The following is a 26,134-nucleotide window of genomic DNA, read 5'->3' as shown; positions in this document are numbered from 1 at the left end:
TCCAGAGTTGGAGCCTCCCGATGGCTCCTTAGTCGTATTCGGGCTGTGTCCACACAGCGAGCGGCTGCGAGTCTGAGCACCCGGGTTGACAGCGCTAAAACCAGCTAGATAGATGTGGCAGGGTGGGCTCTGGTGTCTGGGCTGGGGGTGGGTTCAGCCACACTGCTGTTTTTAGCGTGGTGACTTGCTCCTGGGGCTCGCTCCTGTGGGCTGCATAGACACCGTCCGTCCCTCCCCACACAAATCAGGTCAGCAAGCACTCAGGCCCTGGGTCCTAAGGCCCTGCTCTGGGATTGGGTCAGAGCCCGTCACGCTCTGACTGGGCCAAGCCCCATCACTTTGCAGTGTGGATGCAGGGCAAGCCGCAGGCCTGTGTCAGAAGGCCAGTGTGGCGCCGAATGGGCGTGTTAGCACGGCTGAGAGAGCCAGGTCCACAATCCAGTGTGGACACTTGAGTGCAGGCTTGGAAACCCAGATCCACAGGTGTGGGTCCCAGCGAGCCAGGCTTAGTGTGCAGTGTAGACCTACCTCTAGTGCCCAACTCCCTGATCACTCCCCTTGTGTGGGGCGGCCCGACCCTCACGTGGAAATGTCTTGGAGGGTTGAGGTTTTAAATTGTAAGCTCCCTCTTCCTACGGGGTCTGTCTCCCAGCACCTCTGTAACAATGTCCCTTTGCCTGATCCTTTAAAGCAGTGTAATGAGGGACAAAGTCAACCCTTCAACACAAAGCAATTGGCTATCCCGAGCCCTGTCGCTAACGTGGCACCCTGGGATGCGGGCGGCTGGCTGTGAACAAGTGGCACTGTCCCTGCAGCAGGCTGGGCCCAGATGAAGGGAGGGGCTGGGGTGCGGCAGGTAGCCTGGATTGGCCTGGCTTCAGCGCACTGATGCTGGTCCAAGGGATGCTCCACTTCCCGGGAGCAGGGGGGAGGAGAATGAGGAGGCGAGCTCGCAGGCCTGGGAAGAGGTGTGGAGAACCAGGGGGAGAAGGATGCGAAGGGAGTGGGGAGGCAGGAGCAGCTGGCGGTGGGTGGGGGAAACAAGGGAGCAGCGCTGATGACGAAGGGATTCGAGGGGGGGTGAGGGTTGTGCTGGCAGCAGACGGCGAGGAGGGGGAGCTGCAGCCCGCTGAGAGCGAGGCGGCTGCATTAGTGCCAGCAGCCGCCGTGAGCATGCAGGCGAAACGATGCTGGTGTTCGGAGAAGCTGGGGCTGCTGAAGGAGCCGAGGGTGGAAGCAGAGCCGTGCTGGGAGCACGTGACTTGCAAGGGGGCATCTCGGGGTGAATGAGCACCCAGTGTTTGGCCTGTTGAACTGCTGGCAAAGCCATGTGTCCATGGGCGGGCAGGTGGGCAGCGATGTAGGTGCTGTGGATGGGGGTGAAGCATGCACATAAAGGTGGGAGCAGGGGGTTAAGAATGGATTCGAGGTCCCTGCAGAGGCACCTCTGCTCCTTCTTAGCCTCTGTTTGCCAGGAGCTGGGAATGGGCGACAGGGGATGGATCGCTGGATGATTCTCTCTTCTGTTCGTTCTCTCTGGGGCGCCTGGCATGGGCCACTGTGGGGAGACAGGATACTGGGCTAGAGGGACCTTTGGTCTGACCCAGTCTGGCCCCTTCGTAAGTTCAGGGCACAGAGCAGCCGCTCGGGAGTGGTGGCGGGCAGTGAAATTGGTGGCGAACAGGGCACAGCTGAGAGGGTAACTCGGAGGAGTATCTTGGCTCAGCAGGGCACCTGCCCCAGTCCCAGCATGGAGGTGCCGAGGGCCGGAGATGTGGGGGAGCTGTGGGGAAGGGGTGGTGGCTGTGGAGCCTGCAGTAGGCCAGGAGAGGATCGAAAGCAGCCGGGGTGTGGGAGGCTGGCCAGCATCTCAAGGGCCATGGGGGGCATTGTAGGAGAGGTGACTGTGAGAGGGTCGCAGAGCAATGCCCTGGCCAGCCTGGCACTGCCCATTCTCTGTGGTCACCAGGTGCACACGTTCCATCATGAAACATCCCACGGGGCAAAGAGCAGTCGCTGGCAGGGAAGGGGGTGCAGGGCACCACTCAGGGTAGAGCTGCAGCCCAACCGGACCCCCTTGCGCCTGAGCCAGGGCCCTGTGCTGCTGGGGTCTTTTCTGGCCTCTCTTAGAAGCCTTTTGCTAATAGCTCCAATGCTCCCTGCTGGAGTCCCCGGCAGCTGCTTGACGTGGGCTAGCTTAGTGCTGAGCAGTGGAGGGGGGGCGGCTGTTTGGGGCTCAGCCAGGGTAAGCTGGGATGCCCCGTATACAGCCCCAGACTGGGGAGTGGGAGCGTAACTCCTCCACCCCAGCAGAAGGCGCTCCCCTTTGGGAAAATGTCTCCCTCCATCTTCCCAGCCTGCTGTGCCACCTGCACCCCAACATGGCTCTGTTTGCAGGGTCTAGGGGGTGTTCCCTCGGGTCACGCTCTGGCTAGGGTGCAGCAGCTGTTCTGCCTTGTGCCCCAGGGAGGGAGCAGCCGTGTGGCCCTGGGAGCTTTCAGGGGGTCATGGCCCGGGGCCCTTCTTCTGCTTGAAACAAAGCCCTTTGGACATAAGTGTCCCCGTTGCAGGTCATCTCCCCACCCCCAGCTCGGTTCTGCTGCTGAATGGGAAAGGCAGCGTCAGAGTCCAGAATCCCAGCTCTCTGCACCACCTTGAGGCTGCCAGGAGCCCTGCTGGCCTTGGCCCATGGGTGACCCCCAGCTGCTGAACATCCCTCCCCTTCTGTCTACATTTGGTTTTAAAATAGGGGGATTTCCCCCAGGTGCAGGGTGGATGGACTGTGGCTGCCGCTTCTGCTCCACAGCCCCGGGGCAGGAAGCAGCATGGGGACAGTGACCTGGATACAAGTGGCTGCTCTGTCTTCAAGGGCCCCCATGGCCTTTCCTGCTGCCCTCATGAACAGGGCTGGTTCCTGCCACTCGGGTCCCACCCTGCGGCTCATCTCCGCTCAGTGGCTGAGCCGTGAGTGCATTGGGCTGTGGACTCCTAGCAGGCAGCAGGGGCTCAGTGCGAGGTGGGGCTAGCGAGGCTCCTGCCCTTGCTGAGCCCAGGATGCTGGGGGGTGGTGTTCTCTATGGGTGTTAGCACTTCTTGCCTGCCTTGGGGCAGTGCCTAGAGGCCAAGGAGCTGCTGGCACAGATAGTCCAGGGCCCACAGGACTGTCCTGAGTAAAATGAAGAGTTGGATTAAAAACTGGCTAACTGATAGGGCTCAAAATGCAGTTGTAAATGGGGAATTGTCATCAAGTGGGTGTTTCCACCCGCAAAGATCAGTTCTAGGCCCTAGGCTATTTAACATCTTTATCAATGATCAGGAAGAAAATATAAACTCATCACTGATACAGATTGCTGATGACAGAAAAATGGGGGTGTGGTAAATAATGAAGAGGACAGATCCCTGATACAGAGCGATGTGGATCGCTTGGTAAATTGGGCACAAATAAACAAAATGCCTTTTCACATGGCTAAATGTAAACGTGTACATCTAGCAACAAAGAATGGAGGCTGTACTTACAGGCTGGGGGACTCGACCCTGGGCAGCAGGGACTCTGCAAAAAGTTTTGGGGGTTGCGATGGATAATCAACTGACCATAAGCTCCCACTGTGATGCTGTGGCTAAAAGACATCCCATCTTGGGATGCGTAAACGGGAATCTTGAGTAGGAGTCAAGAGCTTTTTACCTCTATGTGGTGTCATGGAGTCCCCGGGCGATGCTCTGGAACTGCTCCCCATGAAGCCAGTCAGGACTCTGGGGAAGTCTCCTCTCTGGGAGCAGCCTGTCTGCAGGACACACGGCTTCCACCTCCCTGGGTCTGACCTCGGAGCATTCAGCCTCCTCTGCCCCTCCCTGTGCTTCCCACAGTGAGTCCCCCCAGGCGGGGTCCTGGGGAAGCCAGAGGGTCCTGCCCCCCAACTCCGCAGTCAGACGTGGCTCTCCGCCAGCCAGTAAAACAGAGGTTTATTAGACGACAGGAACATGGTCTAACACAGAGCTTGTAGGTGCAGAGAACAGGACCCCTCAGCTGGGTCCATTTTGGGGGGCAGTGAGCCAGACAACCCCGTCTGCCCTTCACTCCATGTCACCAGCCAGCCTCAAACTGAAACTCCCTCCAGCCCCCCCTCCTCTGGGCTTTGTCCCTTTCCCGGGCCAGGAGGGCACCTGATTCCTTTGTTCTCCAACTCTTTAGCTCTCACCTTGCAGAGGGAAGGGCCCAGGCCATCAGTTGCCAGGAAACAGGGCGTTGGCCATTCTCTGTGTCCAGACTCCTGCACACACCTGCCCTCTAGGGCTCTGCAATGATCATACACCCTTATCCCACCCCCTAGATACTTAAGAACTGCATAGGGGAAACTGAGGCACCCCCACACTATTCAGAGGAACCATTAAGAACAGTCCCACTTCGTCACATGTGGTATGGGCGTGACCACGGCTGGAATCCCATTCTGGTGCCCACAATTCAAGGAGGACATTGATAAATTGGCGAGGGGTCAGAGAAGAGACATGAGATTAGAAAACCTGCCTCATGACAGACTCAACGTGTTCAGTCTATTTAGCCTAGCAAAGAGAAGGTTAAGGGATGACTTGATTGCAGTCTAAAAGCATAAACACAGGGAACAAATATTTAATAATGGGCTCTTCAGGCTAGCAGAGGAAGTTCTAACCCCATCTAGGGGCTGGAGTTTGAAGCTAGACAAATTCAGACTGGAAATAAGGCCTAAGTGTTTAACAGTGAGAATAACTCACCATTTCCCAAGGGTGGTGGTGGATTATCCAGCACTGGCACTGTTTACGGGAATACTGGATGTTTTTCTAAGAGGTCTGCTGTAGGAATTATTTAACATAAAAATGGCCACACTGGGGCAGACCAATGATCCATCTAGCCCAGTGTCCTGTCTGCCAACAGCGGCCAATGTCGGGTGCTTCGGAGGGAATGAACAGAGCAAGGCAATTGAGTGATCCAGCCCCTATGGTCCGCTTCTAGCAAACAGAGGCTAGGGACACTCCGACTATGGGGTGACATCCAGCAGGCTTTCCAGCCATACCCCTCTTGGACTTCCTGCACCTGTTTCCGGGGCTGTGTAGCTGCACCCTGCCCCTCCAGTTCGGCCCGAGCGCCAGGTGTCTGAACTCCAAGAGAATGAGGCTGCTCATGAAAGATACATCCACGTAGCTCTTGCGCTTGGAGCCCAGGATCTGCCACTGGGCAGCTTGGAAACCCGGGCGTGCTGGCAGCTGGGGAGCAAACCACTGCCTGAAAGAGGGGTCCCTCCGATGCCCTCGGTGATGGGTCCAGGGGCAGCTGCTGCCCTGCTTCCACCCTCTTCTTGCCCCTCTCTGAGGGCTTGGTTCTGATGCGGCCCCTGTGATGGCCCCAGCATGCTGATCTTCTAGGTTTGCACTGGGATAATCTGCTGTTTACATACACCAGGGGCTGGCGGGTGTTTGACACCTCCTGGGTAATCCCTGACAGCCCTGGCCCCGCGCTCCCCTCCCCCCAGCAGACCCAAAGGCTGGCTTAGCCTGCACATAGCCTTTCCCACTGAGAGCCCCAGCAGCTGCTCGCTCTGGCTGAGTGCGCCCATGGGAGGCTGGCAGGGGCTCCCGCAGCATCTGCTAGTAAAGGGATGGGCACCCCACCCATCCTGCCCTCTGCACGCCCACCATCCATTACAGAAAGTCCCCGTGAGCCAAGGGCAGGTCAGTGGGAGTCGCTGGCTGGCACAGGCCTGTTTCCACCCAGCTTTGATGCCAGTGTCCCCCATACTTGCCAGGGGGCTCCCCCTGTTACTGTGAGCAGCGTGCATCTGGCCTGGTGTGAGAGTCCAGCCAGGCCTTCTGCACCCACATCCTGCTACGCCCTGGGGAGATGCAGCCATGCCTGCCTAGCCCAGTCCCCGCTGTGGTCCCTCCCTGGCTCCCAGCAGCCAGCCGCATCCCCAGCGCACGCCGGGCAGTGAGCCCCTGCTCCTCTGAAGTGCTACTTGGATCACAAGCCCCTTGTGCTGTGTCCATCGCAGCAAAGGAGAGGCTGCCCCCATAGTCAAAGCCAGCAGGCCTAGGTGGGGCAGGGCGGCCCTGCTGAGGGGCAGGGTGTGGGCACTTGTATGGGGCCAGGTGTCAGACTCCCACTCCTCTTGGACAGCCCAGGCTGGCCCTGTGTGCACTGCTGTAGGGAGGGAGGTGGCAGCTAACCACTCCTTCAGGGCTGCAACTGCCCTATTCTGCTTGGAACCCACCATGTCCTTTCCCCTCCAGCCCCAAGACAGAGCGGCTCTTTGCAGTGACCCTGCGGCCTCTTGCATTGCCCCTGTGCCTGGCGTCATGCTGGGACAGCACTAACAAGGGGCTCCCTCCAAAAGCTCTGCCCCCTCAGTCAATGTATGAGACTCCCCAAAAATCCACCAGCCCCATAAGCTCGCTTTTCCCGAATCTGTCCGGCCACTCCCCTTCTGACACATGGCCTCTTGACGCCACATCTCCCTCCCAGGCTCCTTCCAGCACCCCTAGGTGTCTCTAGCTGTTCCTCCAGCTGCCGCGGCTGTGGGTGGGAGGTAGACCCCTTCTAGGCTAGGCGGTTAGTTGTCCTTCCTTGCAGTGACCAGGTCTCACCTGAGTGCCGGCCATCTCGCTGGCTGCTGGGGATGGAAGTTCTGGGTCTGGCAAGGCTGGGGTGGGGGCTTCTGTTGGTGCTGCAGGGCAGGGAAATGGGGCTCCCGGCTCCCTCCCAGCTCTACTTGTGCCAGGCAGGCAGTGGCATGGCAGGGGGCCTGCAGGGACCATTGGATGGCTGACCCTAACCCGTTGCTTCTCTCCCCTTTCAGAGCCATGCTTGCCAACTCGGCCACGATGCGGATCCTCATCAAGGGGGGGAAGGTGGTGAATGACGACTGCACGCTGGAGGCCGACGTCTACATTGAGAACGGCATCATCCAGCAAGTGGGCCGGGAGCTCATGATCCCGGGAGGGGCCAAGGTGATCGACGCCACCGGGAAGCTGGTGATCCCGGGCGGCATCGACACCAGCACTCACTTCCACCAGACCTTCATGAATGCCACCTGCGTGGACGACTTCTACCATGGCACCAAGGTACCTGTGGCCCGGTGGGTTAGTGATGGTGCTGGAGAGCGATCCTGGCACATGCCCTCCTCCCTGGGCAGGTGGCACGAGGAACCTGACCTGGTCCCCATGTGCTGCTGCTGGGGGGTGAGGGGTGGTGGTGGTGGTGTCAGGGTGAAAGTCCTTTCATTCAAGGCACCAGCTTAGCTCCGGCTCAGGTGATTTGTAGATCATGGTGCTCACCCTGTCCGACCCCCTGGATAACACAGCCCAGAGGGCTTCCTGACGGATCCAGAGGAGATCTGGAAAAAATCTGGGCTTGACTGAAACACTGTCAATGATGGGGAATCCACCATGGCCCTTGGGAAATTGTTCCACTGGTTAGTTCCTCTCCCTGTTAATAACTTACTCCTTATTGCCAGTCTGGATCTGTCTGGTTTCAGCTGCCAGGCCTTGGCTCGTGTTAGCCCTTCTTCTGTCAGCTGGACGAGCCGATTACTAAATGTTTGTTCCCCCTGTAGGTTCTTATAGACTGTGACCAAGTCCCCCCGAACCCTTGTTAGACTCCGAGCTCAATCAGTTTAGCTTATCACTACAAGGCAGGTTTTCTAATCCTTTAATCATTCTCGTGGCTCTTCTCGGACCCCTCGCCAATTTATCAACATCCTTCTTGAATGGTGGGTACCAGAGCTGGACCCAGGATCCAAGCAGTAGTCGCACCAGTGCCAAATAGAGGTAAAATAACCTCACTGCCCCTACTTCCCCAGGTCGCATTAGGATTTTTGGCCACAGCGTCTTGCTGAGAGCTCGGGTTCAGCTGATTCTCTGCCCCGACCCCCAGCCTCTCGGAGTCACTGCCGGTCAGATGGAGGCTCCTTAGACTAGCTGGGAGGAGGGAGGGCTCAGTGAAGCAGTTAGTAAGGTGGGAGCGTTGCTATGAGTAACTTCTCCTGGGGTGGGCAGAGCCCTATGGGATAGCAATTCTTACTTTGCTGGGCAGCATCCACACTTCGATGGGGTCTAAATTAGCTGTTATCACTCAAGAAAGAGATCTTGGAGTCACTGTGGAGAGTTCTCTGAAAACATCCACTCCATAGGCAGCGGCCGTCAAAAAAGCGAACAGAATGCTGGGAATCGTTAAGAAAGGGATAGATAATAGGACAGAAAATTTCATGTTGCCTTTATATAAAGCCAGGGATGCCCACATCTTGAATTACTGTGCGCAGATGTGGTCGCTGCGTCTCAAAAAAGATATATTGGAATTGGAAAAGGCTCAGAAAAGAGCAACAAAAATGATTGGGGTCTGGAATGGCTTCCGTATGAGGAGAGATTAATAAGACTGGGACTTTTCAGCTTGGAAAAGAGATGACTAAGGGGGGATATGATTGAGGTCTGTAAAATCATGACTGGTGTGGAGAAAGTAGATAAGGAAGTGTTGTTTACTACTTCTCATAACCCAAGAACAAGGGGTCACCCAATGAAATTAATAGGCAGCAGGTTGAAAACAAACAGAAAGCAGTATTTCTTCACACAAATCACAGTCAATCCGTGGAATTCCTTGCCAGGGGATGTTGTGAAGGCCAGGACCATAACTCGGTTCAAAAAAGAACTGGATAAGTTCATGGAGGATAGGTCCATCAATGGCTGTTAGCCAGGATGGGCAGGGATGGTATCCCTAGCCTCTGTTTGCGAGAAGCTGGGAACGAGTGACGGGATGGATCACTTATTGATTCCCTGTTCTGTTCATTCCCTCTGGGGCACCTGGCATTGGCCACTGTCGGAAGACAGGACACTGGGTTAGATGGACCTTTGGTCTGACCCAGTAGGGCTGTTCTTATGCTCTTACCTTGAGGTGTGCCTATGTGCTCGGCATAGGGCTCTGTGCAGCTGCTCGCTCTGTCCCCATCCTGGATAATCACTAGCCCGACCCAGTTCTGTGTGTGTGATTACCCACACTCTGCAAAGAGCAGCCATAGTGCCACTGTACCTGGCTCTAAATGAAACCCTGCATCCCTGCCGGGGGAGTGTCTGGGGGCAGTGATGGGCTCCTCCGAGCCTGCGCCCTCCAGACCCATCTGTACCAGTGGGTGGAGCTTGCGCTTGCTGCGTGGAAGCCTGCAGTCTGGTTTGCTGTGGGGTCCCTTTTGGCCACACCGGGGAAGGTCCAGGCTGCTGGGCCTGAGCACTAGGCTCCCCTGTCCTGCTTTCCCGGGCCTGCCTCCTCATGTGTGCTTGGGGGTGGCAGCTGCTCCTCAGCCCTGCAGGCATTTGCTCCAGTGGCCTGTTCCTACCCCCAGCTGGGAGGTGAGAGCAAGTGGCTTGGTGGCCAGGCTCAAGTGGCTTGGTGGCCAGGCTCAAGTGGCTTGGTGGCCAGGCTCAAGTGGCTTGGTGGCCAGGCTTCCTTCCCGAGTTCTGCCCCGGCAGGGGGGAGCAGAGCCGGTCTGACAGGGCTGACTGCAAAGAGCTGTCCGGGCATTGGCGCTGACTCCGTGGGTGCTCTCGGGCTGGAGCACCCACAGGGAAAAAATGGTGGGTGCTGAGCACCCACCATCAGCCCCCCGTCAGCTCTCCCCTCCCCCCGAGTGCCTCTTGCCTGCCTGCTTGCGAGCCCCCCAATCAGCACCTCCCCCTCCCTCCCCGCAGCGCCCACCCGCCGTGACAGGGTGTGCAGGAGGTGCTGAGGTGGGAGGAGTGAGAGCACGGTGGGGCCAGGAAGAGGCGGGGTGGGGGCGAGGCCTGGAGCACCCCTTGGCACATTGGAAAGTCGGCGCCTGTGTGTTCTGGGCCCAGGACCCCTGCAGTCACACTGTGACCTCGTCAAGCACCTTGTACCAAAGCGTGACGCTGTGGGAGAATCGCGTCTCTTGCGCTGGCCCCGAGTGGACGCGCCATGCTATGGGGACGTGCCATGGCCACTCCAGCCCCCCGCTTTTCCTCGCTCTTGTGCGGGGAGGGGGAGGGAGCGTGCCCGAGTGGGTGCCTGCCCGTGGCGCTGTATTATGGCATCTGGCTTAAAGCTGCATTTGACTAGAGCATGGGAATTGGGGCCTGCACTGCTCGGCACCATGGATCCCCCCGTCCTCAGCTCAGCGCACGGCTCAGCCCAAGGGACGTGTCACGCTCTGGACTAGGGAAGGGGGCACACGTTATTCTCGCCAAGTCACAGGGGCAAGGAAGGAGCAGGCTCTGAAGATGGAACTTAGCAGTTCCTGGACAGCTGTATAAGAACATACGAACGGCCAGGCTGGGTCAGACCAAAGGTCCATCTAGCCCAGTGTCCTGTCTTCCCACAGTGGCTATTAGAAGGGGCCATAGAGCTACCAACAGCCCCTGGCAATGCTGCCAATTCCTGTGCCCGTTGTGGGCACAAGTGGCCCCTTCTCGAGCTAACGACTATAGAAACGCAGCGGTGGGTGGGGTGTCCTGGAACCAACTGTGAGGAATCCTTGGAGTCCACAGGGAGCTTCTCCGGGCTGGCCCCAGCTGCGTCCTCTGCAGGAATGTGGGCCTAGGCCCTTGGGAACCCGCAGGGCAAGGGCTGCGTAAGAAGCCCAAAGCTGCCACTCCGCGCTTCTATCTGGCCATCCCAGAGCTCCTCCTGCCCCGTGACAGTGATGGGGGCTCCTCCATCCTCTGGGACAGGCTGGCTGGTGGCCAGGAGGGGCATGTGTGGTTGGCCCCTGAAATGGCCGCCGTGTCATCTGTGCTTCAGCTGAGCCGCGGGTATCCTCAATTGCCCCTGGGCGGGGTGCGTGTTGGTGGACTGCAGACTGCCCTGGCTGGTATTCCTGGCGCCAAGCCACTGCATTGCAGGCCTCGCAGCTGGAACGCACAGCGACAGTTCATTAGTCACCAGAGCAGCTCCTCTGACCTTTGCAGCACGTCTGAGCACCCCAGGAGCTGCTGTCTCCTGCTGTCGCTCCTTGGGAACCCACGCCGGCTGCTGTCTGAAGGGGGTGGGGTGTCTGTGTCCATGCTCAATGTGCCTGCAGCCAGCGTGTGTGTCCTTGGGAGAGGTGTCACCTAAGTTCCCTCTAAGCTGTGTGGCCGTGCAGCAGCCTATTAAGCGCCGCGCAGGCTGCGGTGGGGAGAAATGCCCCGCTCCTGGCCCCAACCCAGCCCTGACCTGCTGCAGCCGGGGGGAGAGGCACCTCTCCCCCGCCCCAGCCCAGGTGCTGCTGCAGGGGGAGAGAGTTGGGGGTAGGCTTCTCCCACAGTAGCCCCGGGGCAGCCTGCAGCCCCCTGCATCCCAACCCTCTGCCCCAGCCCTGAGCCCCTCCCACACTCCAAACCCCTTGGCCCCACCTCTGCCACATGAAGTTTGTTCTGTGCACCAATTTGGATGTGATGTGTCATGCATCACCTCTATATTGGTGCACAGAACCAAATTCATTGCGCACATGGGTGGGAAAAATGAGGGACGCTGGGTGTCATAATGGGGAGTGCAGCTCGGGACAGTTGGCATGTCTCGCGAGTCGTGGCTCATGCCATGTGCGATGCAGCGCAGACTTGGGAATTTCCGAACTCCGGGCCTCTGTGTATGCTGGATCTTGCTGTGTCACCTCCCAGGCCCCTTGACCTGCCACAGCCCCAGTGAGCTTCCTCCATTCCAGTATGTAATGGCCTGGGTGAGCCCGGCAGTGCCCCTGGGAGAGTGCCCCTGAGCTGGAAATCTGCCACAGGCAGCCTGGTGCGTAGCAGCCAGACCTCAGGGAGTGGAGTTTCCCCCCGAGTGGAACTGCAGAACAGTGCTGGGCTTCTCTGCTGCATGACCCCGCCTGGGAGGCTCTTTGCCGTGTCTGATTCTCTGGTGCTGTGGTGGTGAGGGCCCCCTGGTAGGGGAGATGGCTGTGCCCAGTGCTGTCTGTGTTGGTCCAGGCGCGGTATTCCCATTGGGATCTGCCGTCCCTGGGGCTCATGGTTCCCGTCTGGTGGCTAACCGGCTGAATTCCTTTAATGGAATCTTGCCGCCTGCCTCCGCCGTGTGTGCAGTCTGTAACTCGCCCTCTCCGCCACCAGTGCTCCGAGGGCGCCTCCTGTGGGCGGGAGCTGAAGGTGGAATGGGGGGGTGTCTTTGCGCCGTGGACCATCTGGGCAGGGCCTGGCTGCCTGACTCGTCAGGGCAGCAGCGCTGGCTCCTTGGCCTGGTGTAACTGAAATGCCCAGTTAGTTCTGCAGACACAGGAAGCTGTTCTCAGCGGATTAGCCTCTCCCGTAGCGGGACCTAGAAATCCTCCTTTTGCTGGGTGTGCATGGACTCGGCTCGGAGGGCAGGAGGACAGCCACGGTGCTGGGGCCACTCCCTGCGTGGGCTTCCTGGGCCTGCCTCTGTACATCTCCCCCAGCACCGCCCAGCCCCGTTCCCCGGTGGGAAGGCAGTGCCCCGAGCAGCCCATGGTGGGAAGGGCAGGTCTGGATGTGCCCTGGGAACGGCGGCTGTGCTGTTTCCAGGCTCCCTGCCTGCTGGTCTCTAGGGGGTTGGCTCCAAGCCGGTGACTAGGACTCATTGGAAGGGTCCTGCCACTGTTGGACACTGGCCTGCCACCTCGCAGGGACACTGTGGGCAAACCGTGCAGTATCAGAACCCAGCGCGCTCCGGGGAAGCCATCACGCTGGCCCTGCCCCTCCCTCTGCTGTGCCGCCTGCCTGTTCTCCTGGCTGGCATGGCGAGCTGGGAGTTCTGCCCTTGGCTGGCAGCCACTGGGCCCGTGGGAGCTCAGCAGCAGCAGTAGGAGAGATGTGCCTGACGTCTCTGCAGCGGGGCTGGAGGGGCAGTGTGTCTGCAGAGTCAGGCTGTCTCTGGGCTGGGGTCCCAGCTGCTCCCCAGCAGGTCCAGCCGGGAGGGCTCCAGTTCTGTGGCTCACCCTACAGGTTCATAACAGCTCAGCACTGCGAACGGAAGAGGTCTGCGTGGCTCCCTGGAGCCCTCCAGCTGTGTGGCTAGTCTCTCTCCCCGCAGCTGAAGGGTGCCGGCCGCTCTCCTGTTGCAGGGCGGCTGATTTGTTTGACATGCACAGCTGTCTTGCTGCCTCCGCGCTGCGATAACCTTGGCTTGGCTCTGGCTGCGGCTGGAATTGGAAAATTGGTGGGCACTGGGAAGGAGCTCGGTTGCCGGGCTCTGCCTCCCCAGCCCTGCGCACGCTGGTGGGGAGCACGAAGGTAGAACTGCCCAGTCTGCTGTACTGCTCCGGCCCAAGGCCTCCCTCGCAGCCAGGACCACAGCCCCGGAGTGGGCGGGAGCTGGAGTTCACCCCTCGATTTTGGGCATTTCCAGGATACTAGGCAGGGGAAACTGCTCTCTGGTTTGTAGGATGTCTCCATCCAGGCACCTTGGGGACCTCTGCAGGTAGTAACAGTGCCACAGTCTCACCAGCCTTGCCTCCTCCCTCAGAGGTAGCTAAAGAATATTACCCCCCCCACGATGCAGCCACCTCTGGGGATGTGTAACATCCACACCCCACAAGCACCGAGAAGGGGAAATGAAGACTCTCCTATCCCAGTGGGGTCAAATGCCCAGCCACGGGCCCAGTCTGGCCTAGCTAAGGTACCCTGCCTCTCCCTGTCTGTTAGATTACGTGTTACCTGCACCCACCCCACAGCAGAATTCAGGCTTTAATTCCGGAGCCGTGGGCTGCGAAGGAGCTCGGGCCCGTTGTAGTAAGAGGAGGCCCTGAAACATAAACTCTTGTATCAGAGGCCCAGTCTGAAGCCTGAACCAAAGTACTTCCAGGCAGTGTTCAGCAAAGCTGGGCTGTAAGCCAGAGGCGGGTCCCACTCACAGAAGTTGGCAAGAAAAGGTTATTAGAAGCACGTGCGCACGCAGATAAGGGCTAATGAGAGGAACTTGCGCCACGACGGCATCCGAACACAGACATAACGAGGAACTGGCAAAAGGACAACGTGATGGAGAGATTCGTTTGAACTATGATGAGTAATCTGTCCTGCAATGGTATAAAAGTAGGTCCGGGGGCGCACATCTTTGTCCAGCCTAGGGGGCAGTGGAGAGTCCCGCCCCTGACCGAGCTGTGTCCATTGCCAGGGAGAACAAATTCGTAGTATGTCCGGTAGAGTCTAAAGGGAACTATCACTGTGCTTCGTTTGACAATAAACCTGGCTCGGGTTCCTTTGTACCTTACTAAAGTCTGTGGTTTTTGGCGGTTCTCTCGGGGTCTGCTGTGTCAGCAATCTGCGCAGAGCCGGGGCAGCACACACAGAAAACACGCATGCAGCCGACTGTTATCATCATCGAACAAAAGCAAAGCACCACACCGGTAGCTACCCACGCCACCAGCTGGGATGGTTAATGACGTGTAACATCTGCCTGGAGCCTGCGGCAGCCCCATGTGAACTGCCCCCTTCATCTCAAGGAGGCACTGACTCCAAAGCCTCAGCATGGTACTTCTTGTCAGGTCCGTAAGCACTCGGTTGTGCTGGCTCGCCTGGTGACTGCGTGTGCGAAGGGCAGGAGCGGGCCTGGCCCCAGCTCTTCTCCCCACGCAGGGCTGCTGAATGAATCGCCAGTGCTCTCCACCCGCGGCCGCGGAGCCATCTCTGCCTGGCTGGGGCTGCGATGGCTCCTGGTGAGGAGGGTTGGGCTCAGCAGGGCTCCATGCAGGCTCCTCCAGCTGGGGCTGCCTGGTGGGTCTCCCTCAGGGAGCAGCAGTGGGTGCAGGAAGGGGTGGGGAGCTGTTGAGGTGGGAGGCGGTGGGGCTGGTGCGGTATCTGCCCTCTTTGCAGAGCTGGTGCTGGGGGGGAGGAGGTGGGGCTCTGCCGGGCCTGGGGCCGCTAGCCCCTTGCTCGCTCGGCTAGTGCCAGCGTGCACTTGGTGTCCCCGGAAGGGTGGGGCCGGAGCTGCTAGCCCCTTGCTCGCTCGGCTAGTGCCAGCGTGCACTTGGTGTCCCCGGAAGGGTGGGGCCGGAGCTGCTAGCCCCTTGCTCGCTCGGCTAGTGCCAGCGTGCACTTGGTGTCCCCGGAAGGGTGGGGCCGGAGCTGCTAGCCCCTTGCTCGCTCGGCTAGTGCCAGCGTGCACTTGGTGTCCCCGGAAGGGTGGGGCCGGAGCTGCTAGCCCCTTGCTCGCTCGGCTAGTGCCAGCGTGCACTTGGTGTCCCCGGAAGGGTGGGGCCGGAGCTGCTAGCCCCTTGCTCGCTCGGCTAGTGCCAGCGTGCACTTGGTGTCCCCGGAAGGGTGGGGCCGGAGCTGCTAGCCCCTTGCTCGCTCGGCTAGTGCCAGCGTGCACTTGGTGTCCCCGGAAGGGTGGGGCCGGAGCTGCTAGCCCCTTGCTCGCTCGGCTAGTGCCAGCGTGCACTTGGTGTCCCCGGAAGGGTGGGGCCGGAGCTGGTGCAGCCTGGTTAGCCGGGCAGCATCTGCCACCTCCTGCCCCGCTCGGCTCTGAGGCCCTTCCCGAGAGCATCCTGTTGTCCCAGACCTGGCTCCAGGCAGCCGGTGCTGGGGGCCGCAGAGCCCAGTGCCCAAGTGCCAGCACCCCCTGTGATGGACCTGCTGCTGCCCGCTCAACCTGTACCCAGGAACTAAGCGCCTCTGGCAGCAAAGCAGGGGCTGCAGCCGCAGGGGGCTGGGCACAGGGAGCCCCTGGTGGTTCTGCTGCCCAGGGAGCTGCAGACGCAGCCTGGAACTCAACACACACCCCCGCCCCCCGGGTGGTGGTGGGGGGCCAGTGTGCCCTCGGCTCCCCTTCTTCTGCTCTCGCTTGCACCGGCTGCTTCCGTCTGCCTGCGGTGGGCGGCTGGCTCCCGCCTCCCAGCTTCATTCAGCTGGCAGCTCGGAGCTCAGCAGAACCGACCGGGGGGGCTGCCCTGTTTGTGACCCGGGCTCTGGTTCCATGGAGGGGGCTGGGGCTGGCCTTACTGTGCAGCCTGCCTGGGCCGCAGGGACCTGGTGGCTGGTGCGTAATGGAAAGGAGGGGCTGCAGCCCGAGTCACTCTCACACCCTGCCCTCTGCTGATGCCCCCTGGCTAGTCTAGCCTCGGCTGGCCCTGCACCCCTGCTCACAGCCTGGTGTCCCTCGCACCCAGCTCTGCTGCTGCCCCTTGAGCCGAGGGCAGTGCCACTGGAAGCGTGGGCTGCTGACGAGTGGGGTAACCGCTCGCTCGCCCAGGCCCTGCTGCTGCTGTTATTGCTGAACCCGGTTCCAGGGGGAAAGGCTCAGTAGGGGGTTGCCTAGCCTGGCGCCCACCTAGTGCGCCCTGCAGGTGGGCAGAGGTGGGGGCCAGAGGCCCTGCCCCTCCCTGCACTGGGGCTGCTGCGCCCGCCATTTGTGCAGAGCAAAGCTCCCTTTTGGCCGGCTGCTGGGCGGTGTGTCATGCCTGCAGCATTACTGGGGCCGACCCACTGCTGGCTTGGCTCTGTTCCTCCTCGGCCGTCCTGCCGCCCATCTCCCCTGGCTTGCTGGGCAGCTGAAGGCAGGCAGCTGCCTCGAGCCCTTGGAGGCTGGAGCAACAAAGAGCTCCCAGGCTCTCCTGGGGCAGCTGCCTCCCGGCTACACCCACCTCCCGGCCCTGCTCCGGCGGGGAGCTCGGGCCTGGAGCGCCGGGGTGTGTCCTCTCCTGCTGTGTGAGCAGAGCGGGGACAGGGGCTGGCTCAGTACTGCTGCTGGGTGGGGCAGGATGGAGGATTCGGGCACCTTGGACCCCTTCTCAGGGTTTGCGCCCATCCCCTGCACCCGCCGCGCCTGCTACCCTTTGTGCTGGCCAGGCTGCTGCTGGGGGAGGGACCCAGAGAAGGGGTCCCCACGGATCAGCCGGGGCCTCCGCCTGCTGCCGTCTGTCCGCACCCGCCCCTTGGAGGAGCCCAGCCTGTTGCCATAGTAACCGTGCATCCCGGCTGCTTTGTGCTCAACACAATGAGTGTAAGTCGCAGGCTCCGCTCTGCAGACCCTCAGCAGGGGGGCGGGAGCCTGCCCAGCAGCTGGCCTGGGCTGTGTCTGCCCCAGAGCAGGGAGCCTGCCCTCTGCCGGGTGCGCGTGGGCAGCACTAGTGCTGTGACACGTAGCCATTAGCCCCTGTGCAGCTGCTCGCTGGGATCTCCCAGCTCAGCCCACGGCCCCTTTCCCCAGGCCCCAGCCCTGCGGCTTGTGCTCTGCTCAGGCCCGGGGGCGGGTCCAGGCTCATGGGAACTGGCTTTCAGGTGCAGGCAATTCATGCAGGGCTGGTGGGAGTCCTGCCAAGACGCCCGCAGCCCCAGCTGCAATGACCTGCGCCCGGCTTAGTGGCCTGTAGTGTTCATGTCCTGTCCTAAAGGAGCCGGTGCGCAGGGCCTGCCTTTGCCTGCAGCCCTAATGCAGGTCCAGGCCTGCCCCCCCATGCGGTGCTGCTGTCTCTCAAGCCTGATCCATAACCCCCTGTTCTTCCAGCCCTGCCAGTGCCCCTCTGCCCTGAGCAGCACCCCCTGCGCTTGCAGAGCTCAGGCAGCCAGGGGCTAGCTGGGCAGGGGCGGGGGCAGCAGGCCCCACCCCCTAGAGCAAGGGTGGGCAAACTATGGGCCGCATCTAGCCTGCCAGCCATTTTAATCTGGCCCCCAAGCTCCTGCTGGGGAGTAGGGTCTGGGGATTGCTTTGCTCCAGCCAGGGAGAAGGATTGGGGGCTGCTCCATGTGGCTCCCAGAAGCAGCAGCATGTCCCCCCCCTGCTCCTACACATAGGGGCAGCCTGGGGCCTCCGCTCCACAGGCTGCCCCCTGCCCCAAGTGCTGCCCCCACAGATCCCATTGGCCAGGAACTGCAGCCAATGGGAGCTGCAGGGGTGGCAGATGGGGCAGCACGTAGCAGAGCCCCCTGCCTGCCCCTATGCATAGGAGCCGGAGAAGGGACAAGCTGCTGCTTACGGGAGCTGCTTGAGGTAAGCGCTGCCCAGAGCCTGCACCCCTGAGCCACCTGCCCATGCCCCTGCCCCAGCCCCAGCCCTGCTCCCCCTCTACCCTCCAAACCCTTCACTCCCAGCCTGGAGCACCCTCCTGCACCCCAAACCTCTCATCCCCAGCCGGCGCCCTCACCGCCCTTCCTGCCCTAGCCCGGAGCCCCCTCCTGGACCCTAAGCTCCTTGTTTGTGGCCCCACCCCAGAGTTTGCACCCCAACCCCAATTTCATGAGCGTTCATGTCCCGCCATGCAATTTCCATACCCAGATGTGGCCCTCGGGTCAAAAAGTTTGCCCAGCCCTGCCCTAGTGCCTGTGAGGGGTGGGGGACGTCGGGTTCATCCTCAGTAGCACTTCTGACGTGGCTCAGGTGCAGGGAACCTGTCCCCCACCCCCAATGGGTGGGCAGAGCCGAGCTCCCCTTAGCCTGGGACCAGCCCCCGCCGGGGCCGTGCTGAGCTAAAATAAGCACACTGAGCTGTTCTTACGCAGGCAGGGCTCGTCCCTCCTTGCGCTGGGCCGGCTCCATGGGATGAGAAGGAGCAGACCCAAATTAGTCCAGATTAAAGACTTAGCAGGCATGGCTGCAGCAGGAGAGCTGTGGCTGCCAGCACCTTGGCTTTCAGGAGCTGGAGGAGACGCTGAGTGGGGTTTAAATCCAGCACTCCCCCCATGCCCCGGAGAATGGCTTTCCTGCCAGCTGCTGCCAAATCAGGGGGGCTGGTCCCTGCCAATGAGGACCCCGCCGCTCCCTGGCTGTGTGGCTGAGGTCCCGTCCCTTACACATACACACACACACACACACACACACACGGGTGTGTGTGTGTAAGTGTGTTTAAATCCAGATCAGTAACAGACTAGCCAGGGAAACCTGTGAATGGCTTTGCCTGCTCCTGCCATCTGCCCCTTCCGCTGTGTGGGGCTGTGTGCCCAGCTCCGGCACTCTCACTCCCTGGGGGCTGGAGCCCCTCTCCTGGCCTGCCACAGGGCCACTGGCAGGGGTCATTTCCCACACAGGCCGGTGGAGGTGTTAGTTCTGATTGCAGCGTGGCTGGGGCAATCCAGCCTGGCCCCCGGGTTCCTACTGAGACGGCCAGACCAAGCTGCTGCCCGGGACCGCGTGCCACCCTGGCCCAGCGTGGTCGGGGCGCTGGGTGCTGGGCTTTACCTGCGGGGAGCCTGGCTCTGGGAGAACGGCCAGGGGAGCTCTCCGCCCCTTGTGGTGCTGAAATGGAGCAGGGCTCCCAGCTGCAGCGCAGGCCGAGTTCCCAGCGAGGGCCAAGGCTCGGCCAGGGGCGGTGGCTGTCAGGGCCCCCCGCTTTCTGTTCCCCTGCGCCCCACACTTCCAGCCCAGCTTCTCCTGCCTGGAATCCTAGCGATGTCACAGGCTGCTGCTAAGGGACGGGTGACGTCATCTGTATGATGTCCCAGCATGGGCTAATGGGAGGAGGCGACTAGGCTGGGGGGAGGCAGCTCGCTCGGGACTAGCCGCTCTGGCGGGAGCACTGAAGGCAGCCAGGTGCCAAAGCCTCAGCTGCTGGAATCGGGGTAGCTCCAGTGAGGTCAGCAGAGCGATGCTGATTTCCACCAGCTGCGGTCTGGCCCTGGGGCTTGTCCTCCCAGGAAGCAGGCTGGTCCCTGTGACTTGAGCTGTCAGCGCATCATCTAGGGCCAGCTGCAGGAGCGCGGGACTCGGTTAATAGAGGGCGGGCAGGCCCCAGGGAAGGAGAGTTGGAACTGGGGTAGGAGGGCATGTGCTGGTGCAGGACTGCCAGGCCCAGTTCAACGGCCCAAGCAGGGAGCAGTCCTGGGGGGCAGGACAGGGTGGCGCTGGCCTGGGCTCTTCGAGGTTCCTGTGCTACAATGAAATGCAGCCGCTGGAGAGCTGGAGCCCAGCAGCGGTGCCCAGCGCACAGCACCATAGCTCGCTGGCTTACGGGAAGTGCTCTTTGAAAACTCGTGGCGAACGGGGGAAGTCCCGGATGACTGGAAAAAGGCTAATGTAGTGCCAATCTTTAAAAAAGGGAAGAAGGAGGATCCTGGGAACTACAGGCCAGTCAGCCTCACCTGAGTCCCTGGAAAAATCATGGAGAAGGTCCTCAAAGAATCAATCCTGAAGCACTTGCATGAGAGGAAAGTGATCAGGAACAGCCAGCATGGATTCACCAAGGGAAGGTCATGCCTGACTAATCTAATCGCCTTTTATGATGAGATTACTGGTTCTGTGGATGAAGGGAAAGCAGAGGATGTATTGTTTCTTGACTTTAGCAAAGCTTTTGACACGGTCTCCCACAGTATTCTTGTCAGCAAGTTAAGGAAGTATGGGCTGGATGAATGGACTATAAGGTGGGTAGAAAGCTGGCTAGATTGTCGGGCTCAACGGGTAGTGATCAATGGCTCCATATCTCGTTGGCAGCCGGTATCAAGTGGAGTGCCCCAAGGGTCGGTCCTGGGGCCGGTTTTGTTCAATATCTTCATAAATGATCTGGAGGATGTTGTGGATTGCACTCTCAGCAAATTTGCGGATGATACTAAACTGGGAGGAGTGGTAGATACGCTGGAGGGATAGGATACAGAAGGACCTAGACAAATTGGAGGATTGGGCCAAAAGAAATCTGATGAGGTTCAATAAGGATAAGTGCAGGGTCCTGCACTTAGGACGGAAGAACCCAATGCACAGCTACAGACTAGGGACCGAATGGCTAGGCAGCAGTTCTGCGGAAAAGGACCTAGTGGTGACAGTGGACGAGAAGCTGGATATGAGTCAGCAGTGTGCCCTTGTTGCCAAGAAGGCCAATGGCATTTTGGGATGTATAAGTAGGGGCATAGCGAGCAGATCGAGGGACGTGATCGTTCCCCTCTTTTCGACATTGGTGAGGCCTCATCTGGAGTACTGTGTCCAGTTTTGGGCCCCACACTTCAAGAAGGATGTGGATAAATTGGAGAGAGTCCAGCAAAGGGCAACAAAAATGATTAGGGGACTGGAACACATGAGTTATGAGGAGAGGCTGAGGGAGCTGGGATTGTTTAGCCTGCAGAAGAGAAGAATGAGGGGGGGATTTGATAGCTGCTTTCAACTACCTGAAAGGGGGTTCCAAAGAGGATGGCTCTAGACTGTTCTCAATGGTAGCAGATGACAGAACGAGGAGTAATGGTCTCAAGTTGCAGTGGGGGAGGTTTAGATCGGATATTAGGAAAAACTTTTTCACTAAGAGGGTGGTGAAACACTGGAATGCGTTACCTAGGGAGGTGGTGGAATCTCCTTCCTTAGAGGTTTTTAAGGTCAGGCTTGACAAAGCCCTGGCTGGGATGATTTAACTGGGAATTGGTCCTGCTTCGAGCAGGGGGTTGGACTAGATGACCTTCAGGGGTCCCTTCCAACCCTGATATTCTATGATTCTAAGTGAGAGGACGGCAGATTCTGTTGGCCCTGTCGAGGGGCGCAGGAAGGCGGGGGAGCTGCGTGGGTGGAACGTGCCTGGGGCACAGGGCGGCGCAGCCTGCCTGGGGTGAGCGACAACCCAGGAGCGGGCAGGCCTTAGCTCTTGTCTCATGGGAGAGATGGCCCTTTCCACACGCACAGCAGTCACAGCCCCCTGGGCAGACCTTGGGGACAAGGGATTGCAGCTCAGACCCGCTGACTGTTCTGCCTGCCCCCGCCCCTGCTGTCCCTCGGCTGGGTGGGGCCCTGGGTTGATCTCGTCCTGCTGCCTCCCTGAGACCCGCCAGTGCCAGCCAAGCAGCTCAGGATCAGCTGAGGAGCTTTGGGGATTAGTGCAGGGCTGGGCAAGGACACGGCCAGGCCTTTGGGAGCTGAGCTGTGGGTGAGGAGTGGCTGGAGCCACCCCCATGGGCTGGGCAGGATTCTCCCCCTGGCCCTATCACACGTGCATGCAAAGCCTCCTGCTGTGCCCACAGGACAGGCCCCAGACCCCAGGAAGGGTGATAGCCTGACGCCCATTAGCCCAACAGGCACCAGGGCTAATGGCTATCAGTTGCCAGGGCATTGGACTAACGGGCCTCGGGCTAGTGGACACTTGAGCACGCAGGCACCAGGGCACTGGGTGCCAGGGATGGGGGCTAACAGGTGCCAAGGTGCTAGGCTAATAGAGAACAGGGAAATGGGCTAATGGGCATTGGGCTAATGGGTGCCAGGCTAACCAGCGCCAGCGCTAACAGGCACCAGGGCATCAGGCTAATGGGCGCCAGAGCTAATGGGCATCGGGCTAACGGGCACCTGCTATTCCAGTCCTGGGTCCCCTCCCAGCTCTGCCAGGGCCCCTCAGTTCAGATTCGGGTCCTTATTTTGGTTCTAGCCCTGCCTCCCTGGGCATTTCCCATGGGGTGGGGGCTCAGGAGGGGCCTGGGCCTGGGCCTGGGTGGTAGAGCAGGCTTCTGCACTGCCCCTCATTTCCCCAGTCCCTCTGCTAAGCCCCGGGGCAGGGTGGGCCTTCCAGGCACGCCCATCAGGAGCTCGCTGCCTGCCCTGCCAGGTCAGTTTGGTGCTCAGCTCACCTGCCTGCTACAGCTGAGGAGAGGCACAGCCCTGCTGGGCTTGGGGGAAGGCTGGGGGGCCCGTAGTCCCTGTTCCTGGCCCCTGGGGCTGTCTGTGCATGCTCAGCTGGTGTCTGTTCAGCCTGGCGTCTGTCCACCTGGCTCGGCGGGGTGGTGCTGCTAGTCCGCGGGGGGAGGACCTCCATGTCCAGCCGTGTGGGGCTGGGGCTGGGAGGAGCAGACTCGAGGGGTCTCTGATGTCACTGGGGGAGACTGGGGGGCTGTCGGAACAGCTCAGCTGTGGCTGCAGGGGGCTCCTGGGCACGTGTCGGCTCAGACAGAAGCCGAGGGAGAGGGAATGGTGCTGGGGGGCAGGGGGTGATGCACAAGGAGGGACGGGGGGAGGTGAGGTGACCACATGGGGGCCTGCCCTGGCATGAGTTTGCAGGGCAGCGAGCAGAATAAATTGCCGGGGGCCGTCTCGGGGGGAGATGGGCAGGGAGCAGCCAGGCCCCTGGTGCTCCCCCCACCCCCCAGCGTGAGGGGCCGTAGTTCAGGCCCAGGCTGGCAGCAGGGTGTGGCTGAGGGGAGCGCACATGGCATGGGCGGCTCTGCCCAGCCCCTGTCGGGGTGGCAGGGTGCAGCCCCTTGGCTCTCTGAGCAGATGGTGTGTCTGTGTGTCCTTCGGTCCTTGGGGTGGGAACTGGGCAGCGCTTTGGGCCCATTCCAGTGTTATTCCCGGTCCGTGCCCTGCCTGGCGCCTGGTTGCTGCTCTGGCAACCATGCAGGGCCCGAGGTTCCCTGGTGCTGCCCAGTTCCCTCCCCGTGTGGCAGGTGGGACCCAGGAAGGTGGCTGAGCTGTTCCCAGGGTCCCTCCGGTGGGCATAACTCTGAATATGAATATGAGCCCCAGGAGGATACAGGATGGGTTGAAGAGGATTACAAGGACGAATAGGAATGGAAAGAACTTGCAGCCAGAGGGAATGGGGATAGACCGGAGAATCGCACCATCACCAGGAAAAGGCAGGTCTACGTGATCGGGGACTCCTTACTGAGAAGAATAGACAGGCCTGTAACCAGAGCTGATCCAGAGAATAGAAGGGTGTGCTGTCTTCCAGGTGCTAAGATACGGGAAGTGGACCTGAGGTTGAAAAGGATCCTAAAGGGAGCGGGAAAGAATCCACTGATTGTCCTTCATGTGGGAACAAATAATACCAGTAGATTCTCACTGGAACGTATCAAGGGAGACTATGCCAGGCTGGGGAAGACGCTTAAGGAAATCAAGGCTCAGGTGATCTTCAGTGGGATTCTGCCTGTTCCTAGAGAAGGGCAACAAAGGTGTGACAAGATTATGACTATCAACAGATGGCTTAGGCAGTGGTGCTATAAGGAGGGCTTTGGCATGTATGGCCAGTGGGAGGCATTCATGGACAGAGGACAGTTCTCTCGGGATGGACTTCATCTGAGTAGGGAAGGAAATAGACTTCTAGGATGGAGGCTGGCACAACTGATTAAAAGAGCTTTAAACTAGGAATTTGGGGGAGATGCTTGGGAGATGTCCAGGTAATCTCCATGCCGGGTTTTAGCATTGAGAGGAAAGAAAAGGAAGTAAGAGAGGATACAGCTGTGGGTAGGAGGAAGGGCAGTGTAGATACCAGTCTAATAGGTCATACTGGCTGAAGAATGACCGTGCCTAATCGGGTACAGAACGTGAGTGAGGCCAAACAGCAAAAATGAAGATGTTTGTACACCAGTGCGAGGAGCCTTGGTAACAAAATGGAGGAACTAGAGGTACTGGTGCAGGAAGTGAAAGCAGATATTCTAGGGAGAACAGAAACAGGGTGGAATAGTCGTCACGACTGGACTACGGGTATTGAAGGGTATGTGCTGCTTAGGAAAGACCGAAATAAAGGTCAAGGTGGTGGAGTAGCACTGTATATCAAGGATGAGGTCGACTGTAAAGAAATAAGAAGCAATGGAATGGATAAGACTGAGTCCATCTGGGCAAAAATCACATTGGGGAAGAAAACTGCTAGAGCCGCCCCCCCCACTCCCCGGGATAGTGCTTGGGTGTGCTAGAGACCTCTGGGATCTAATTTGGATATGGATAGAGCCCTCTTTAATGTTTTTAATGAAGTAAATACTAATGGAAACTGCGTGATCATGGGAGACTTTAACTTCCCAGATGTAGACTGGAGGACGAGTGTTAGTAATAATAATAGGGCTCAGATTTTCCTAGATGCGATAGCTCATGGATTCCTTCACCAAGTAGTTGCTGAACTGCCACAGAGTCCCTGGGCGATGCTCTGGAGCTGCTCCCCATGAAGCCAGGCAGGACTCTGGGGAAGTCTCCTCTCTGGGAGCAGCCTGTCTGCAGGACACACAGCTCACACAGCTTCCACCTTCCTGGGTCTGACCTTGGAGCATTCAGCCTCCTCTGCCCCTCCGTGTGCTTCCCACAGTGAGTCCGCTCAGGCGGGGCTCCTGGGGAAGCCAGACGGTCCTGCCCCCCAACTCCGCCGACAGACGTGACTCTCAGCCAGCCAGTAAAACAGAGGTTTATTAGACGACAGGAACATGGTCTAACACAGAGCTTGCAGGTGCAGAGAACAGGACCCCTTAGCTGGGTCCATTTTGGGGGGCAGGGAGCCAGACAACCACGTCTCCCCTTCACTCCATGTCCCAGCCAGCCCCAAACTGAAACTCTCTCCAGCCCCTCCTCCTCTGGGCTTTGTCCCTTTCCCGGGCCAGGAGGTCACCTGATTCCTTTGTTCTCCAACCCTTTAGCTCTCACCTTGCAGGGGGGAAGGGCCCAGGCCATCAGTTGCCAGGGAACAGGGTGTCGGCCATTCTCTGTGACTCGACCCCGGCACACACCTGCCCTCTAGGGCTCTGCAACCATCATACACCCTTATCCCACCCCCTAGATACTTAAGAACTGCATAGGGGAATCTGAGGCACCCCCACACTATTCAGAGGAAACATTAAGAACAGTCCCAATTCGTTACATGAACCGACTAGAGCAGATGCCATTTTAGATTTGGTTTTGATGAGTAGTGAGGGCCTCATAGAAGAAATGGTTGTAGGGGTTCAAGTGATCATGAGCTAATTCAGTTCAAACTGAACGGAAGGATAAACAAAAATAAATCTGCGACTAGGGTTTTTGATTTCAAAAGGGCTGACTTTCAAAAATTAAGGAAATTAGTTAGGGAAGTGGATTGGACTGAAGAACTTATGGATCTAAAGGCAGAGGAGGCCTGGGATTACTTCAAGTCAAAGCTTCAGAAGCTATCGGAAGCCTGCATCCCAAGAAAGGGGAAAAAATTCATAGGCAGGAGTTGTAGACCAAGCTGGATGAGCAAGCATCTCAGAGAGGTGATTAAGAAAAAGCAAAAAGCCTACAAGGAGTGGAAGAAGGGAAGGATCAGCAAGGAAAGCTACCTTACTGAGGCCGGAACATGTAGGGATAAAGTGAGACAGGCTAAAAGTCAAGTAGAGTTGGACCTTGCAAAGGGAATTAAAACCGATAGTAAAAGGTTCTATAGGCATATAAATAAGAAGAAAATAAAGAAAGAAGAAGTGGGACCGCTAAACACTGAGGATGGAGTGGAGGTCAAGGATAATCTAAGCATGCCCCAATATCTAAACAAATACTTTGCCTCAGTCTTTAATAAGGCTAAAGAGGATCTTAGGGATAATGGTAGCATGACAA

At 59.1% G+C, this 26,134-nt stretch overlaps 1 protein-coding gene across 2 annotated transcripts in view; it reads left to right on the top strand.

Moving 5' to 3' along the window:
- The window catches only part of DPYSL5 (dihydropyrimidinase like 5), a 99,908-nt gene that overhangs the window by 25,083 nt on the left and 48,691 nt on the right, over positions 1 to 26,134 (top strand). For both annotated transcript variants that reach the window (XM_073335460.1, XM_073335461.1), the window contains exon 2: positions 6,825 to 7,089. In XM_073335460.1, coding sequence (XP_073191561.1) covers positions 6,829 to 7,089 — 261 coding nt within the window. In that variant the 5' untranslated portion in view covers positions 6,825 to 6,828. The remainder of the gene's footprint in view (positions 1 to 6,824; positions 7,090 to 26,134) is intronic.

Source organism: Lepidochelys kempii, chromosome 3 (genome assembly GCF_965140265.1).
Source record: "Lepidochelys kempii isolate rLepKem1 chromosome 3, rLepKem1.hap2, whole genome shotgun sequence".
Classification (NCBI taxonomy): Eukaryota; Metazoa; Chordata; order Testudines; family Cheloniidae; genus Lepidochelys; species Lepidochelys kempii.
Note: the sequence above shows the minus strand (reverse complement) of the source record. Positions and strands in the feature narration are given on the sequence as shown.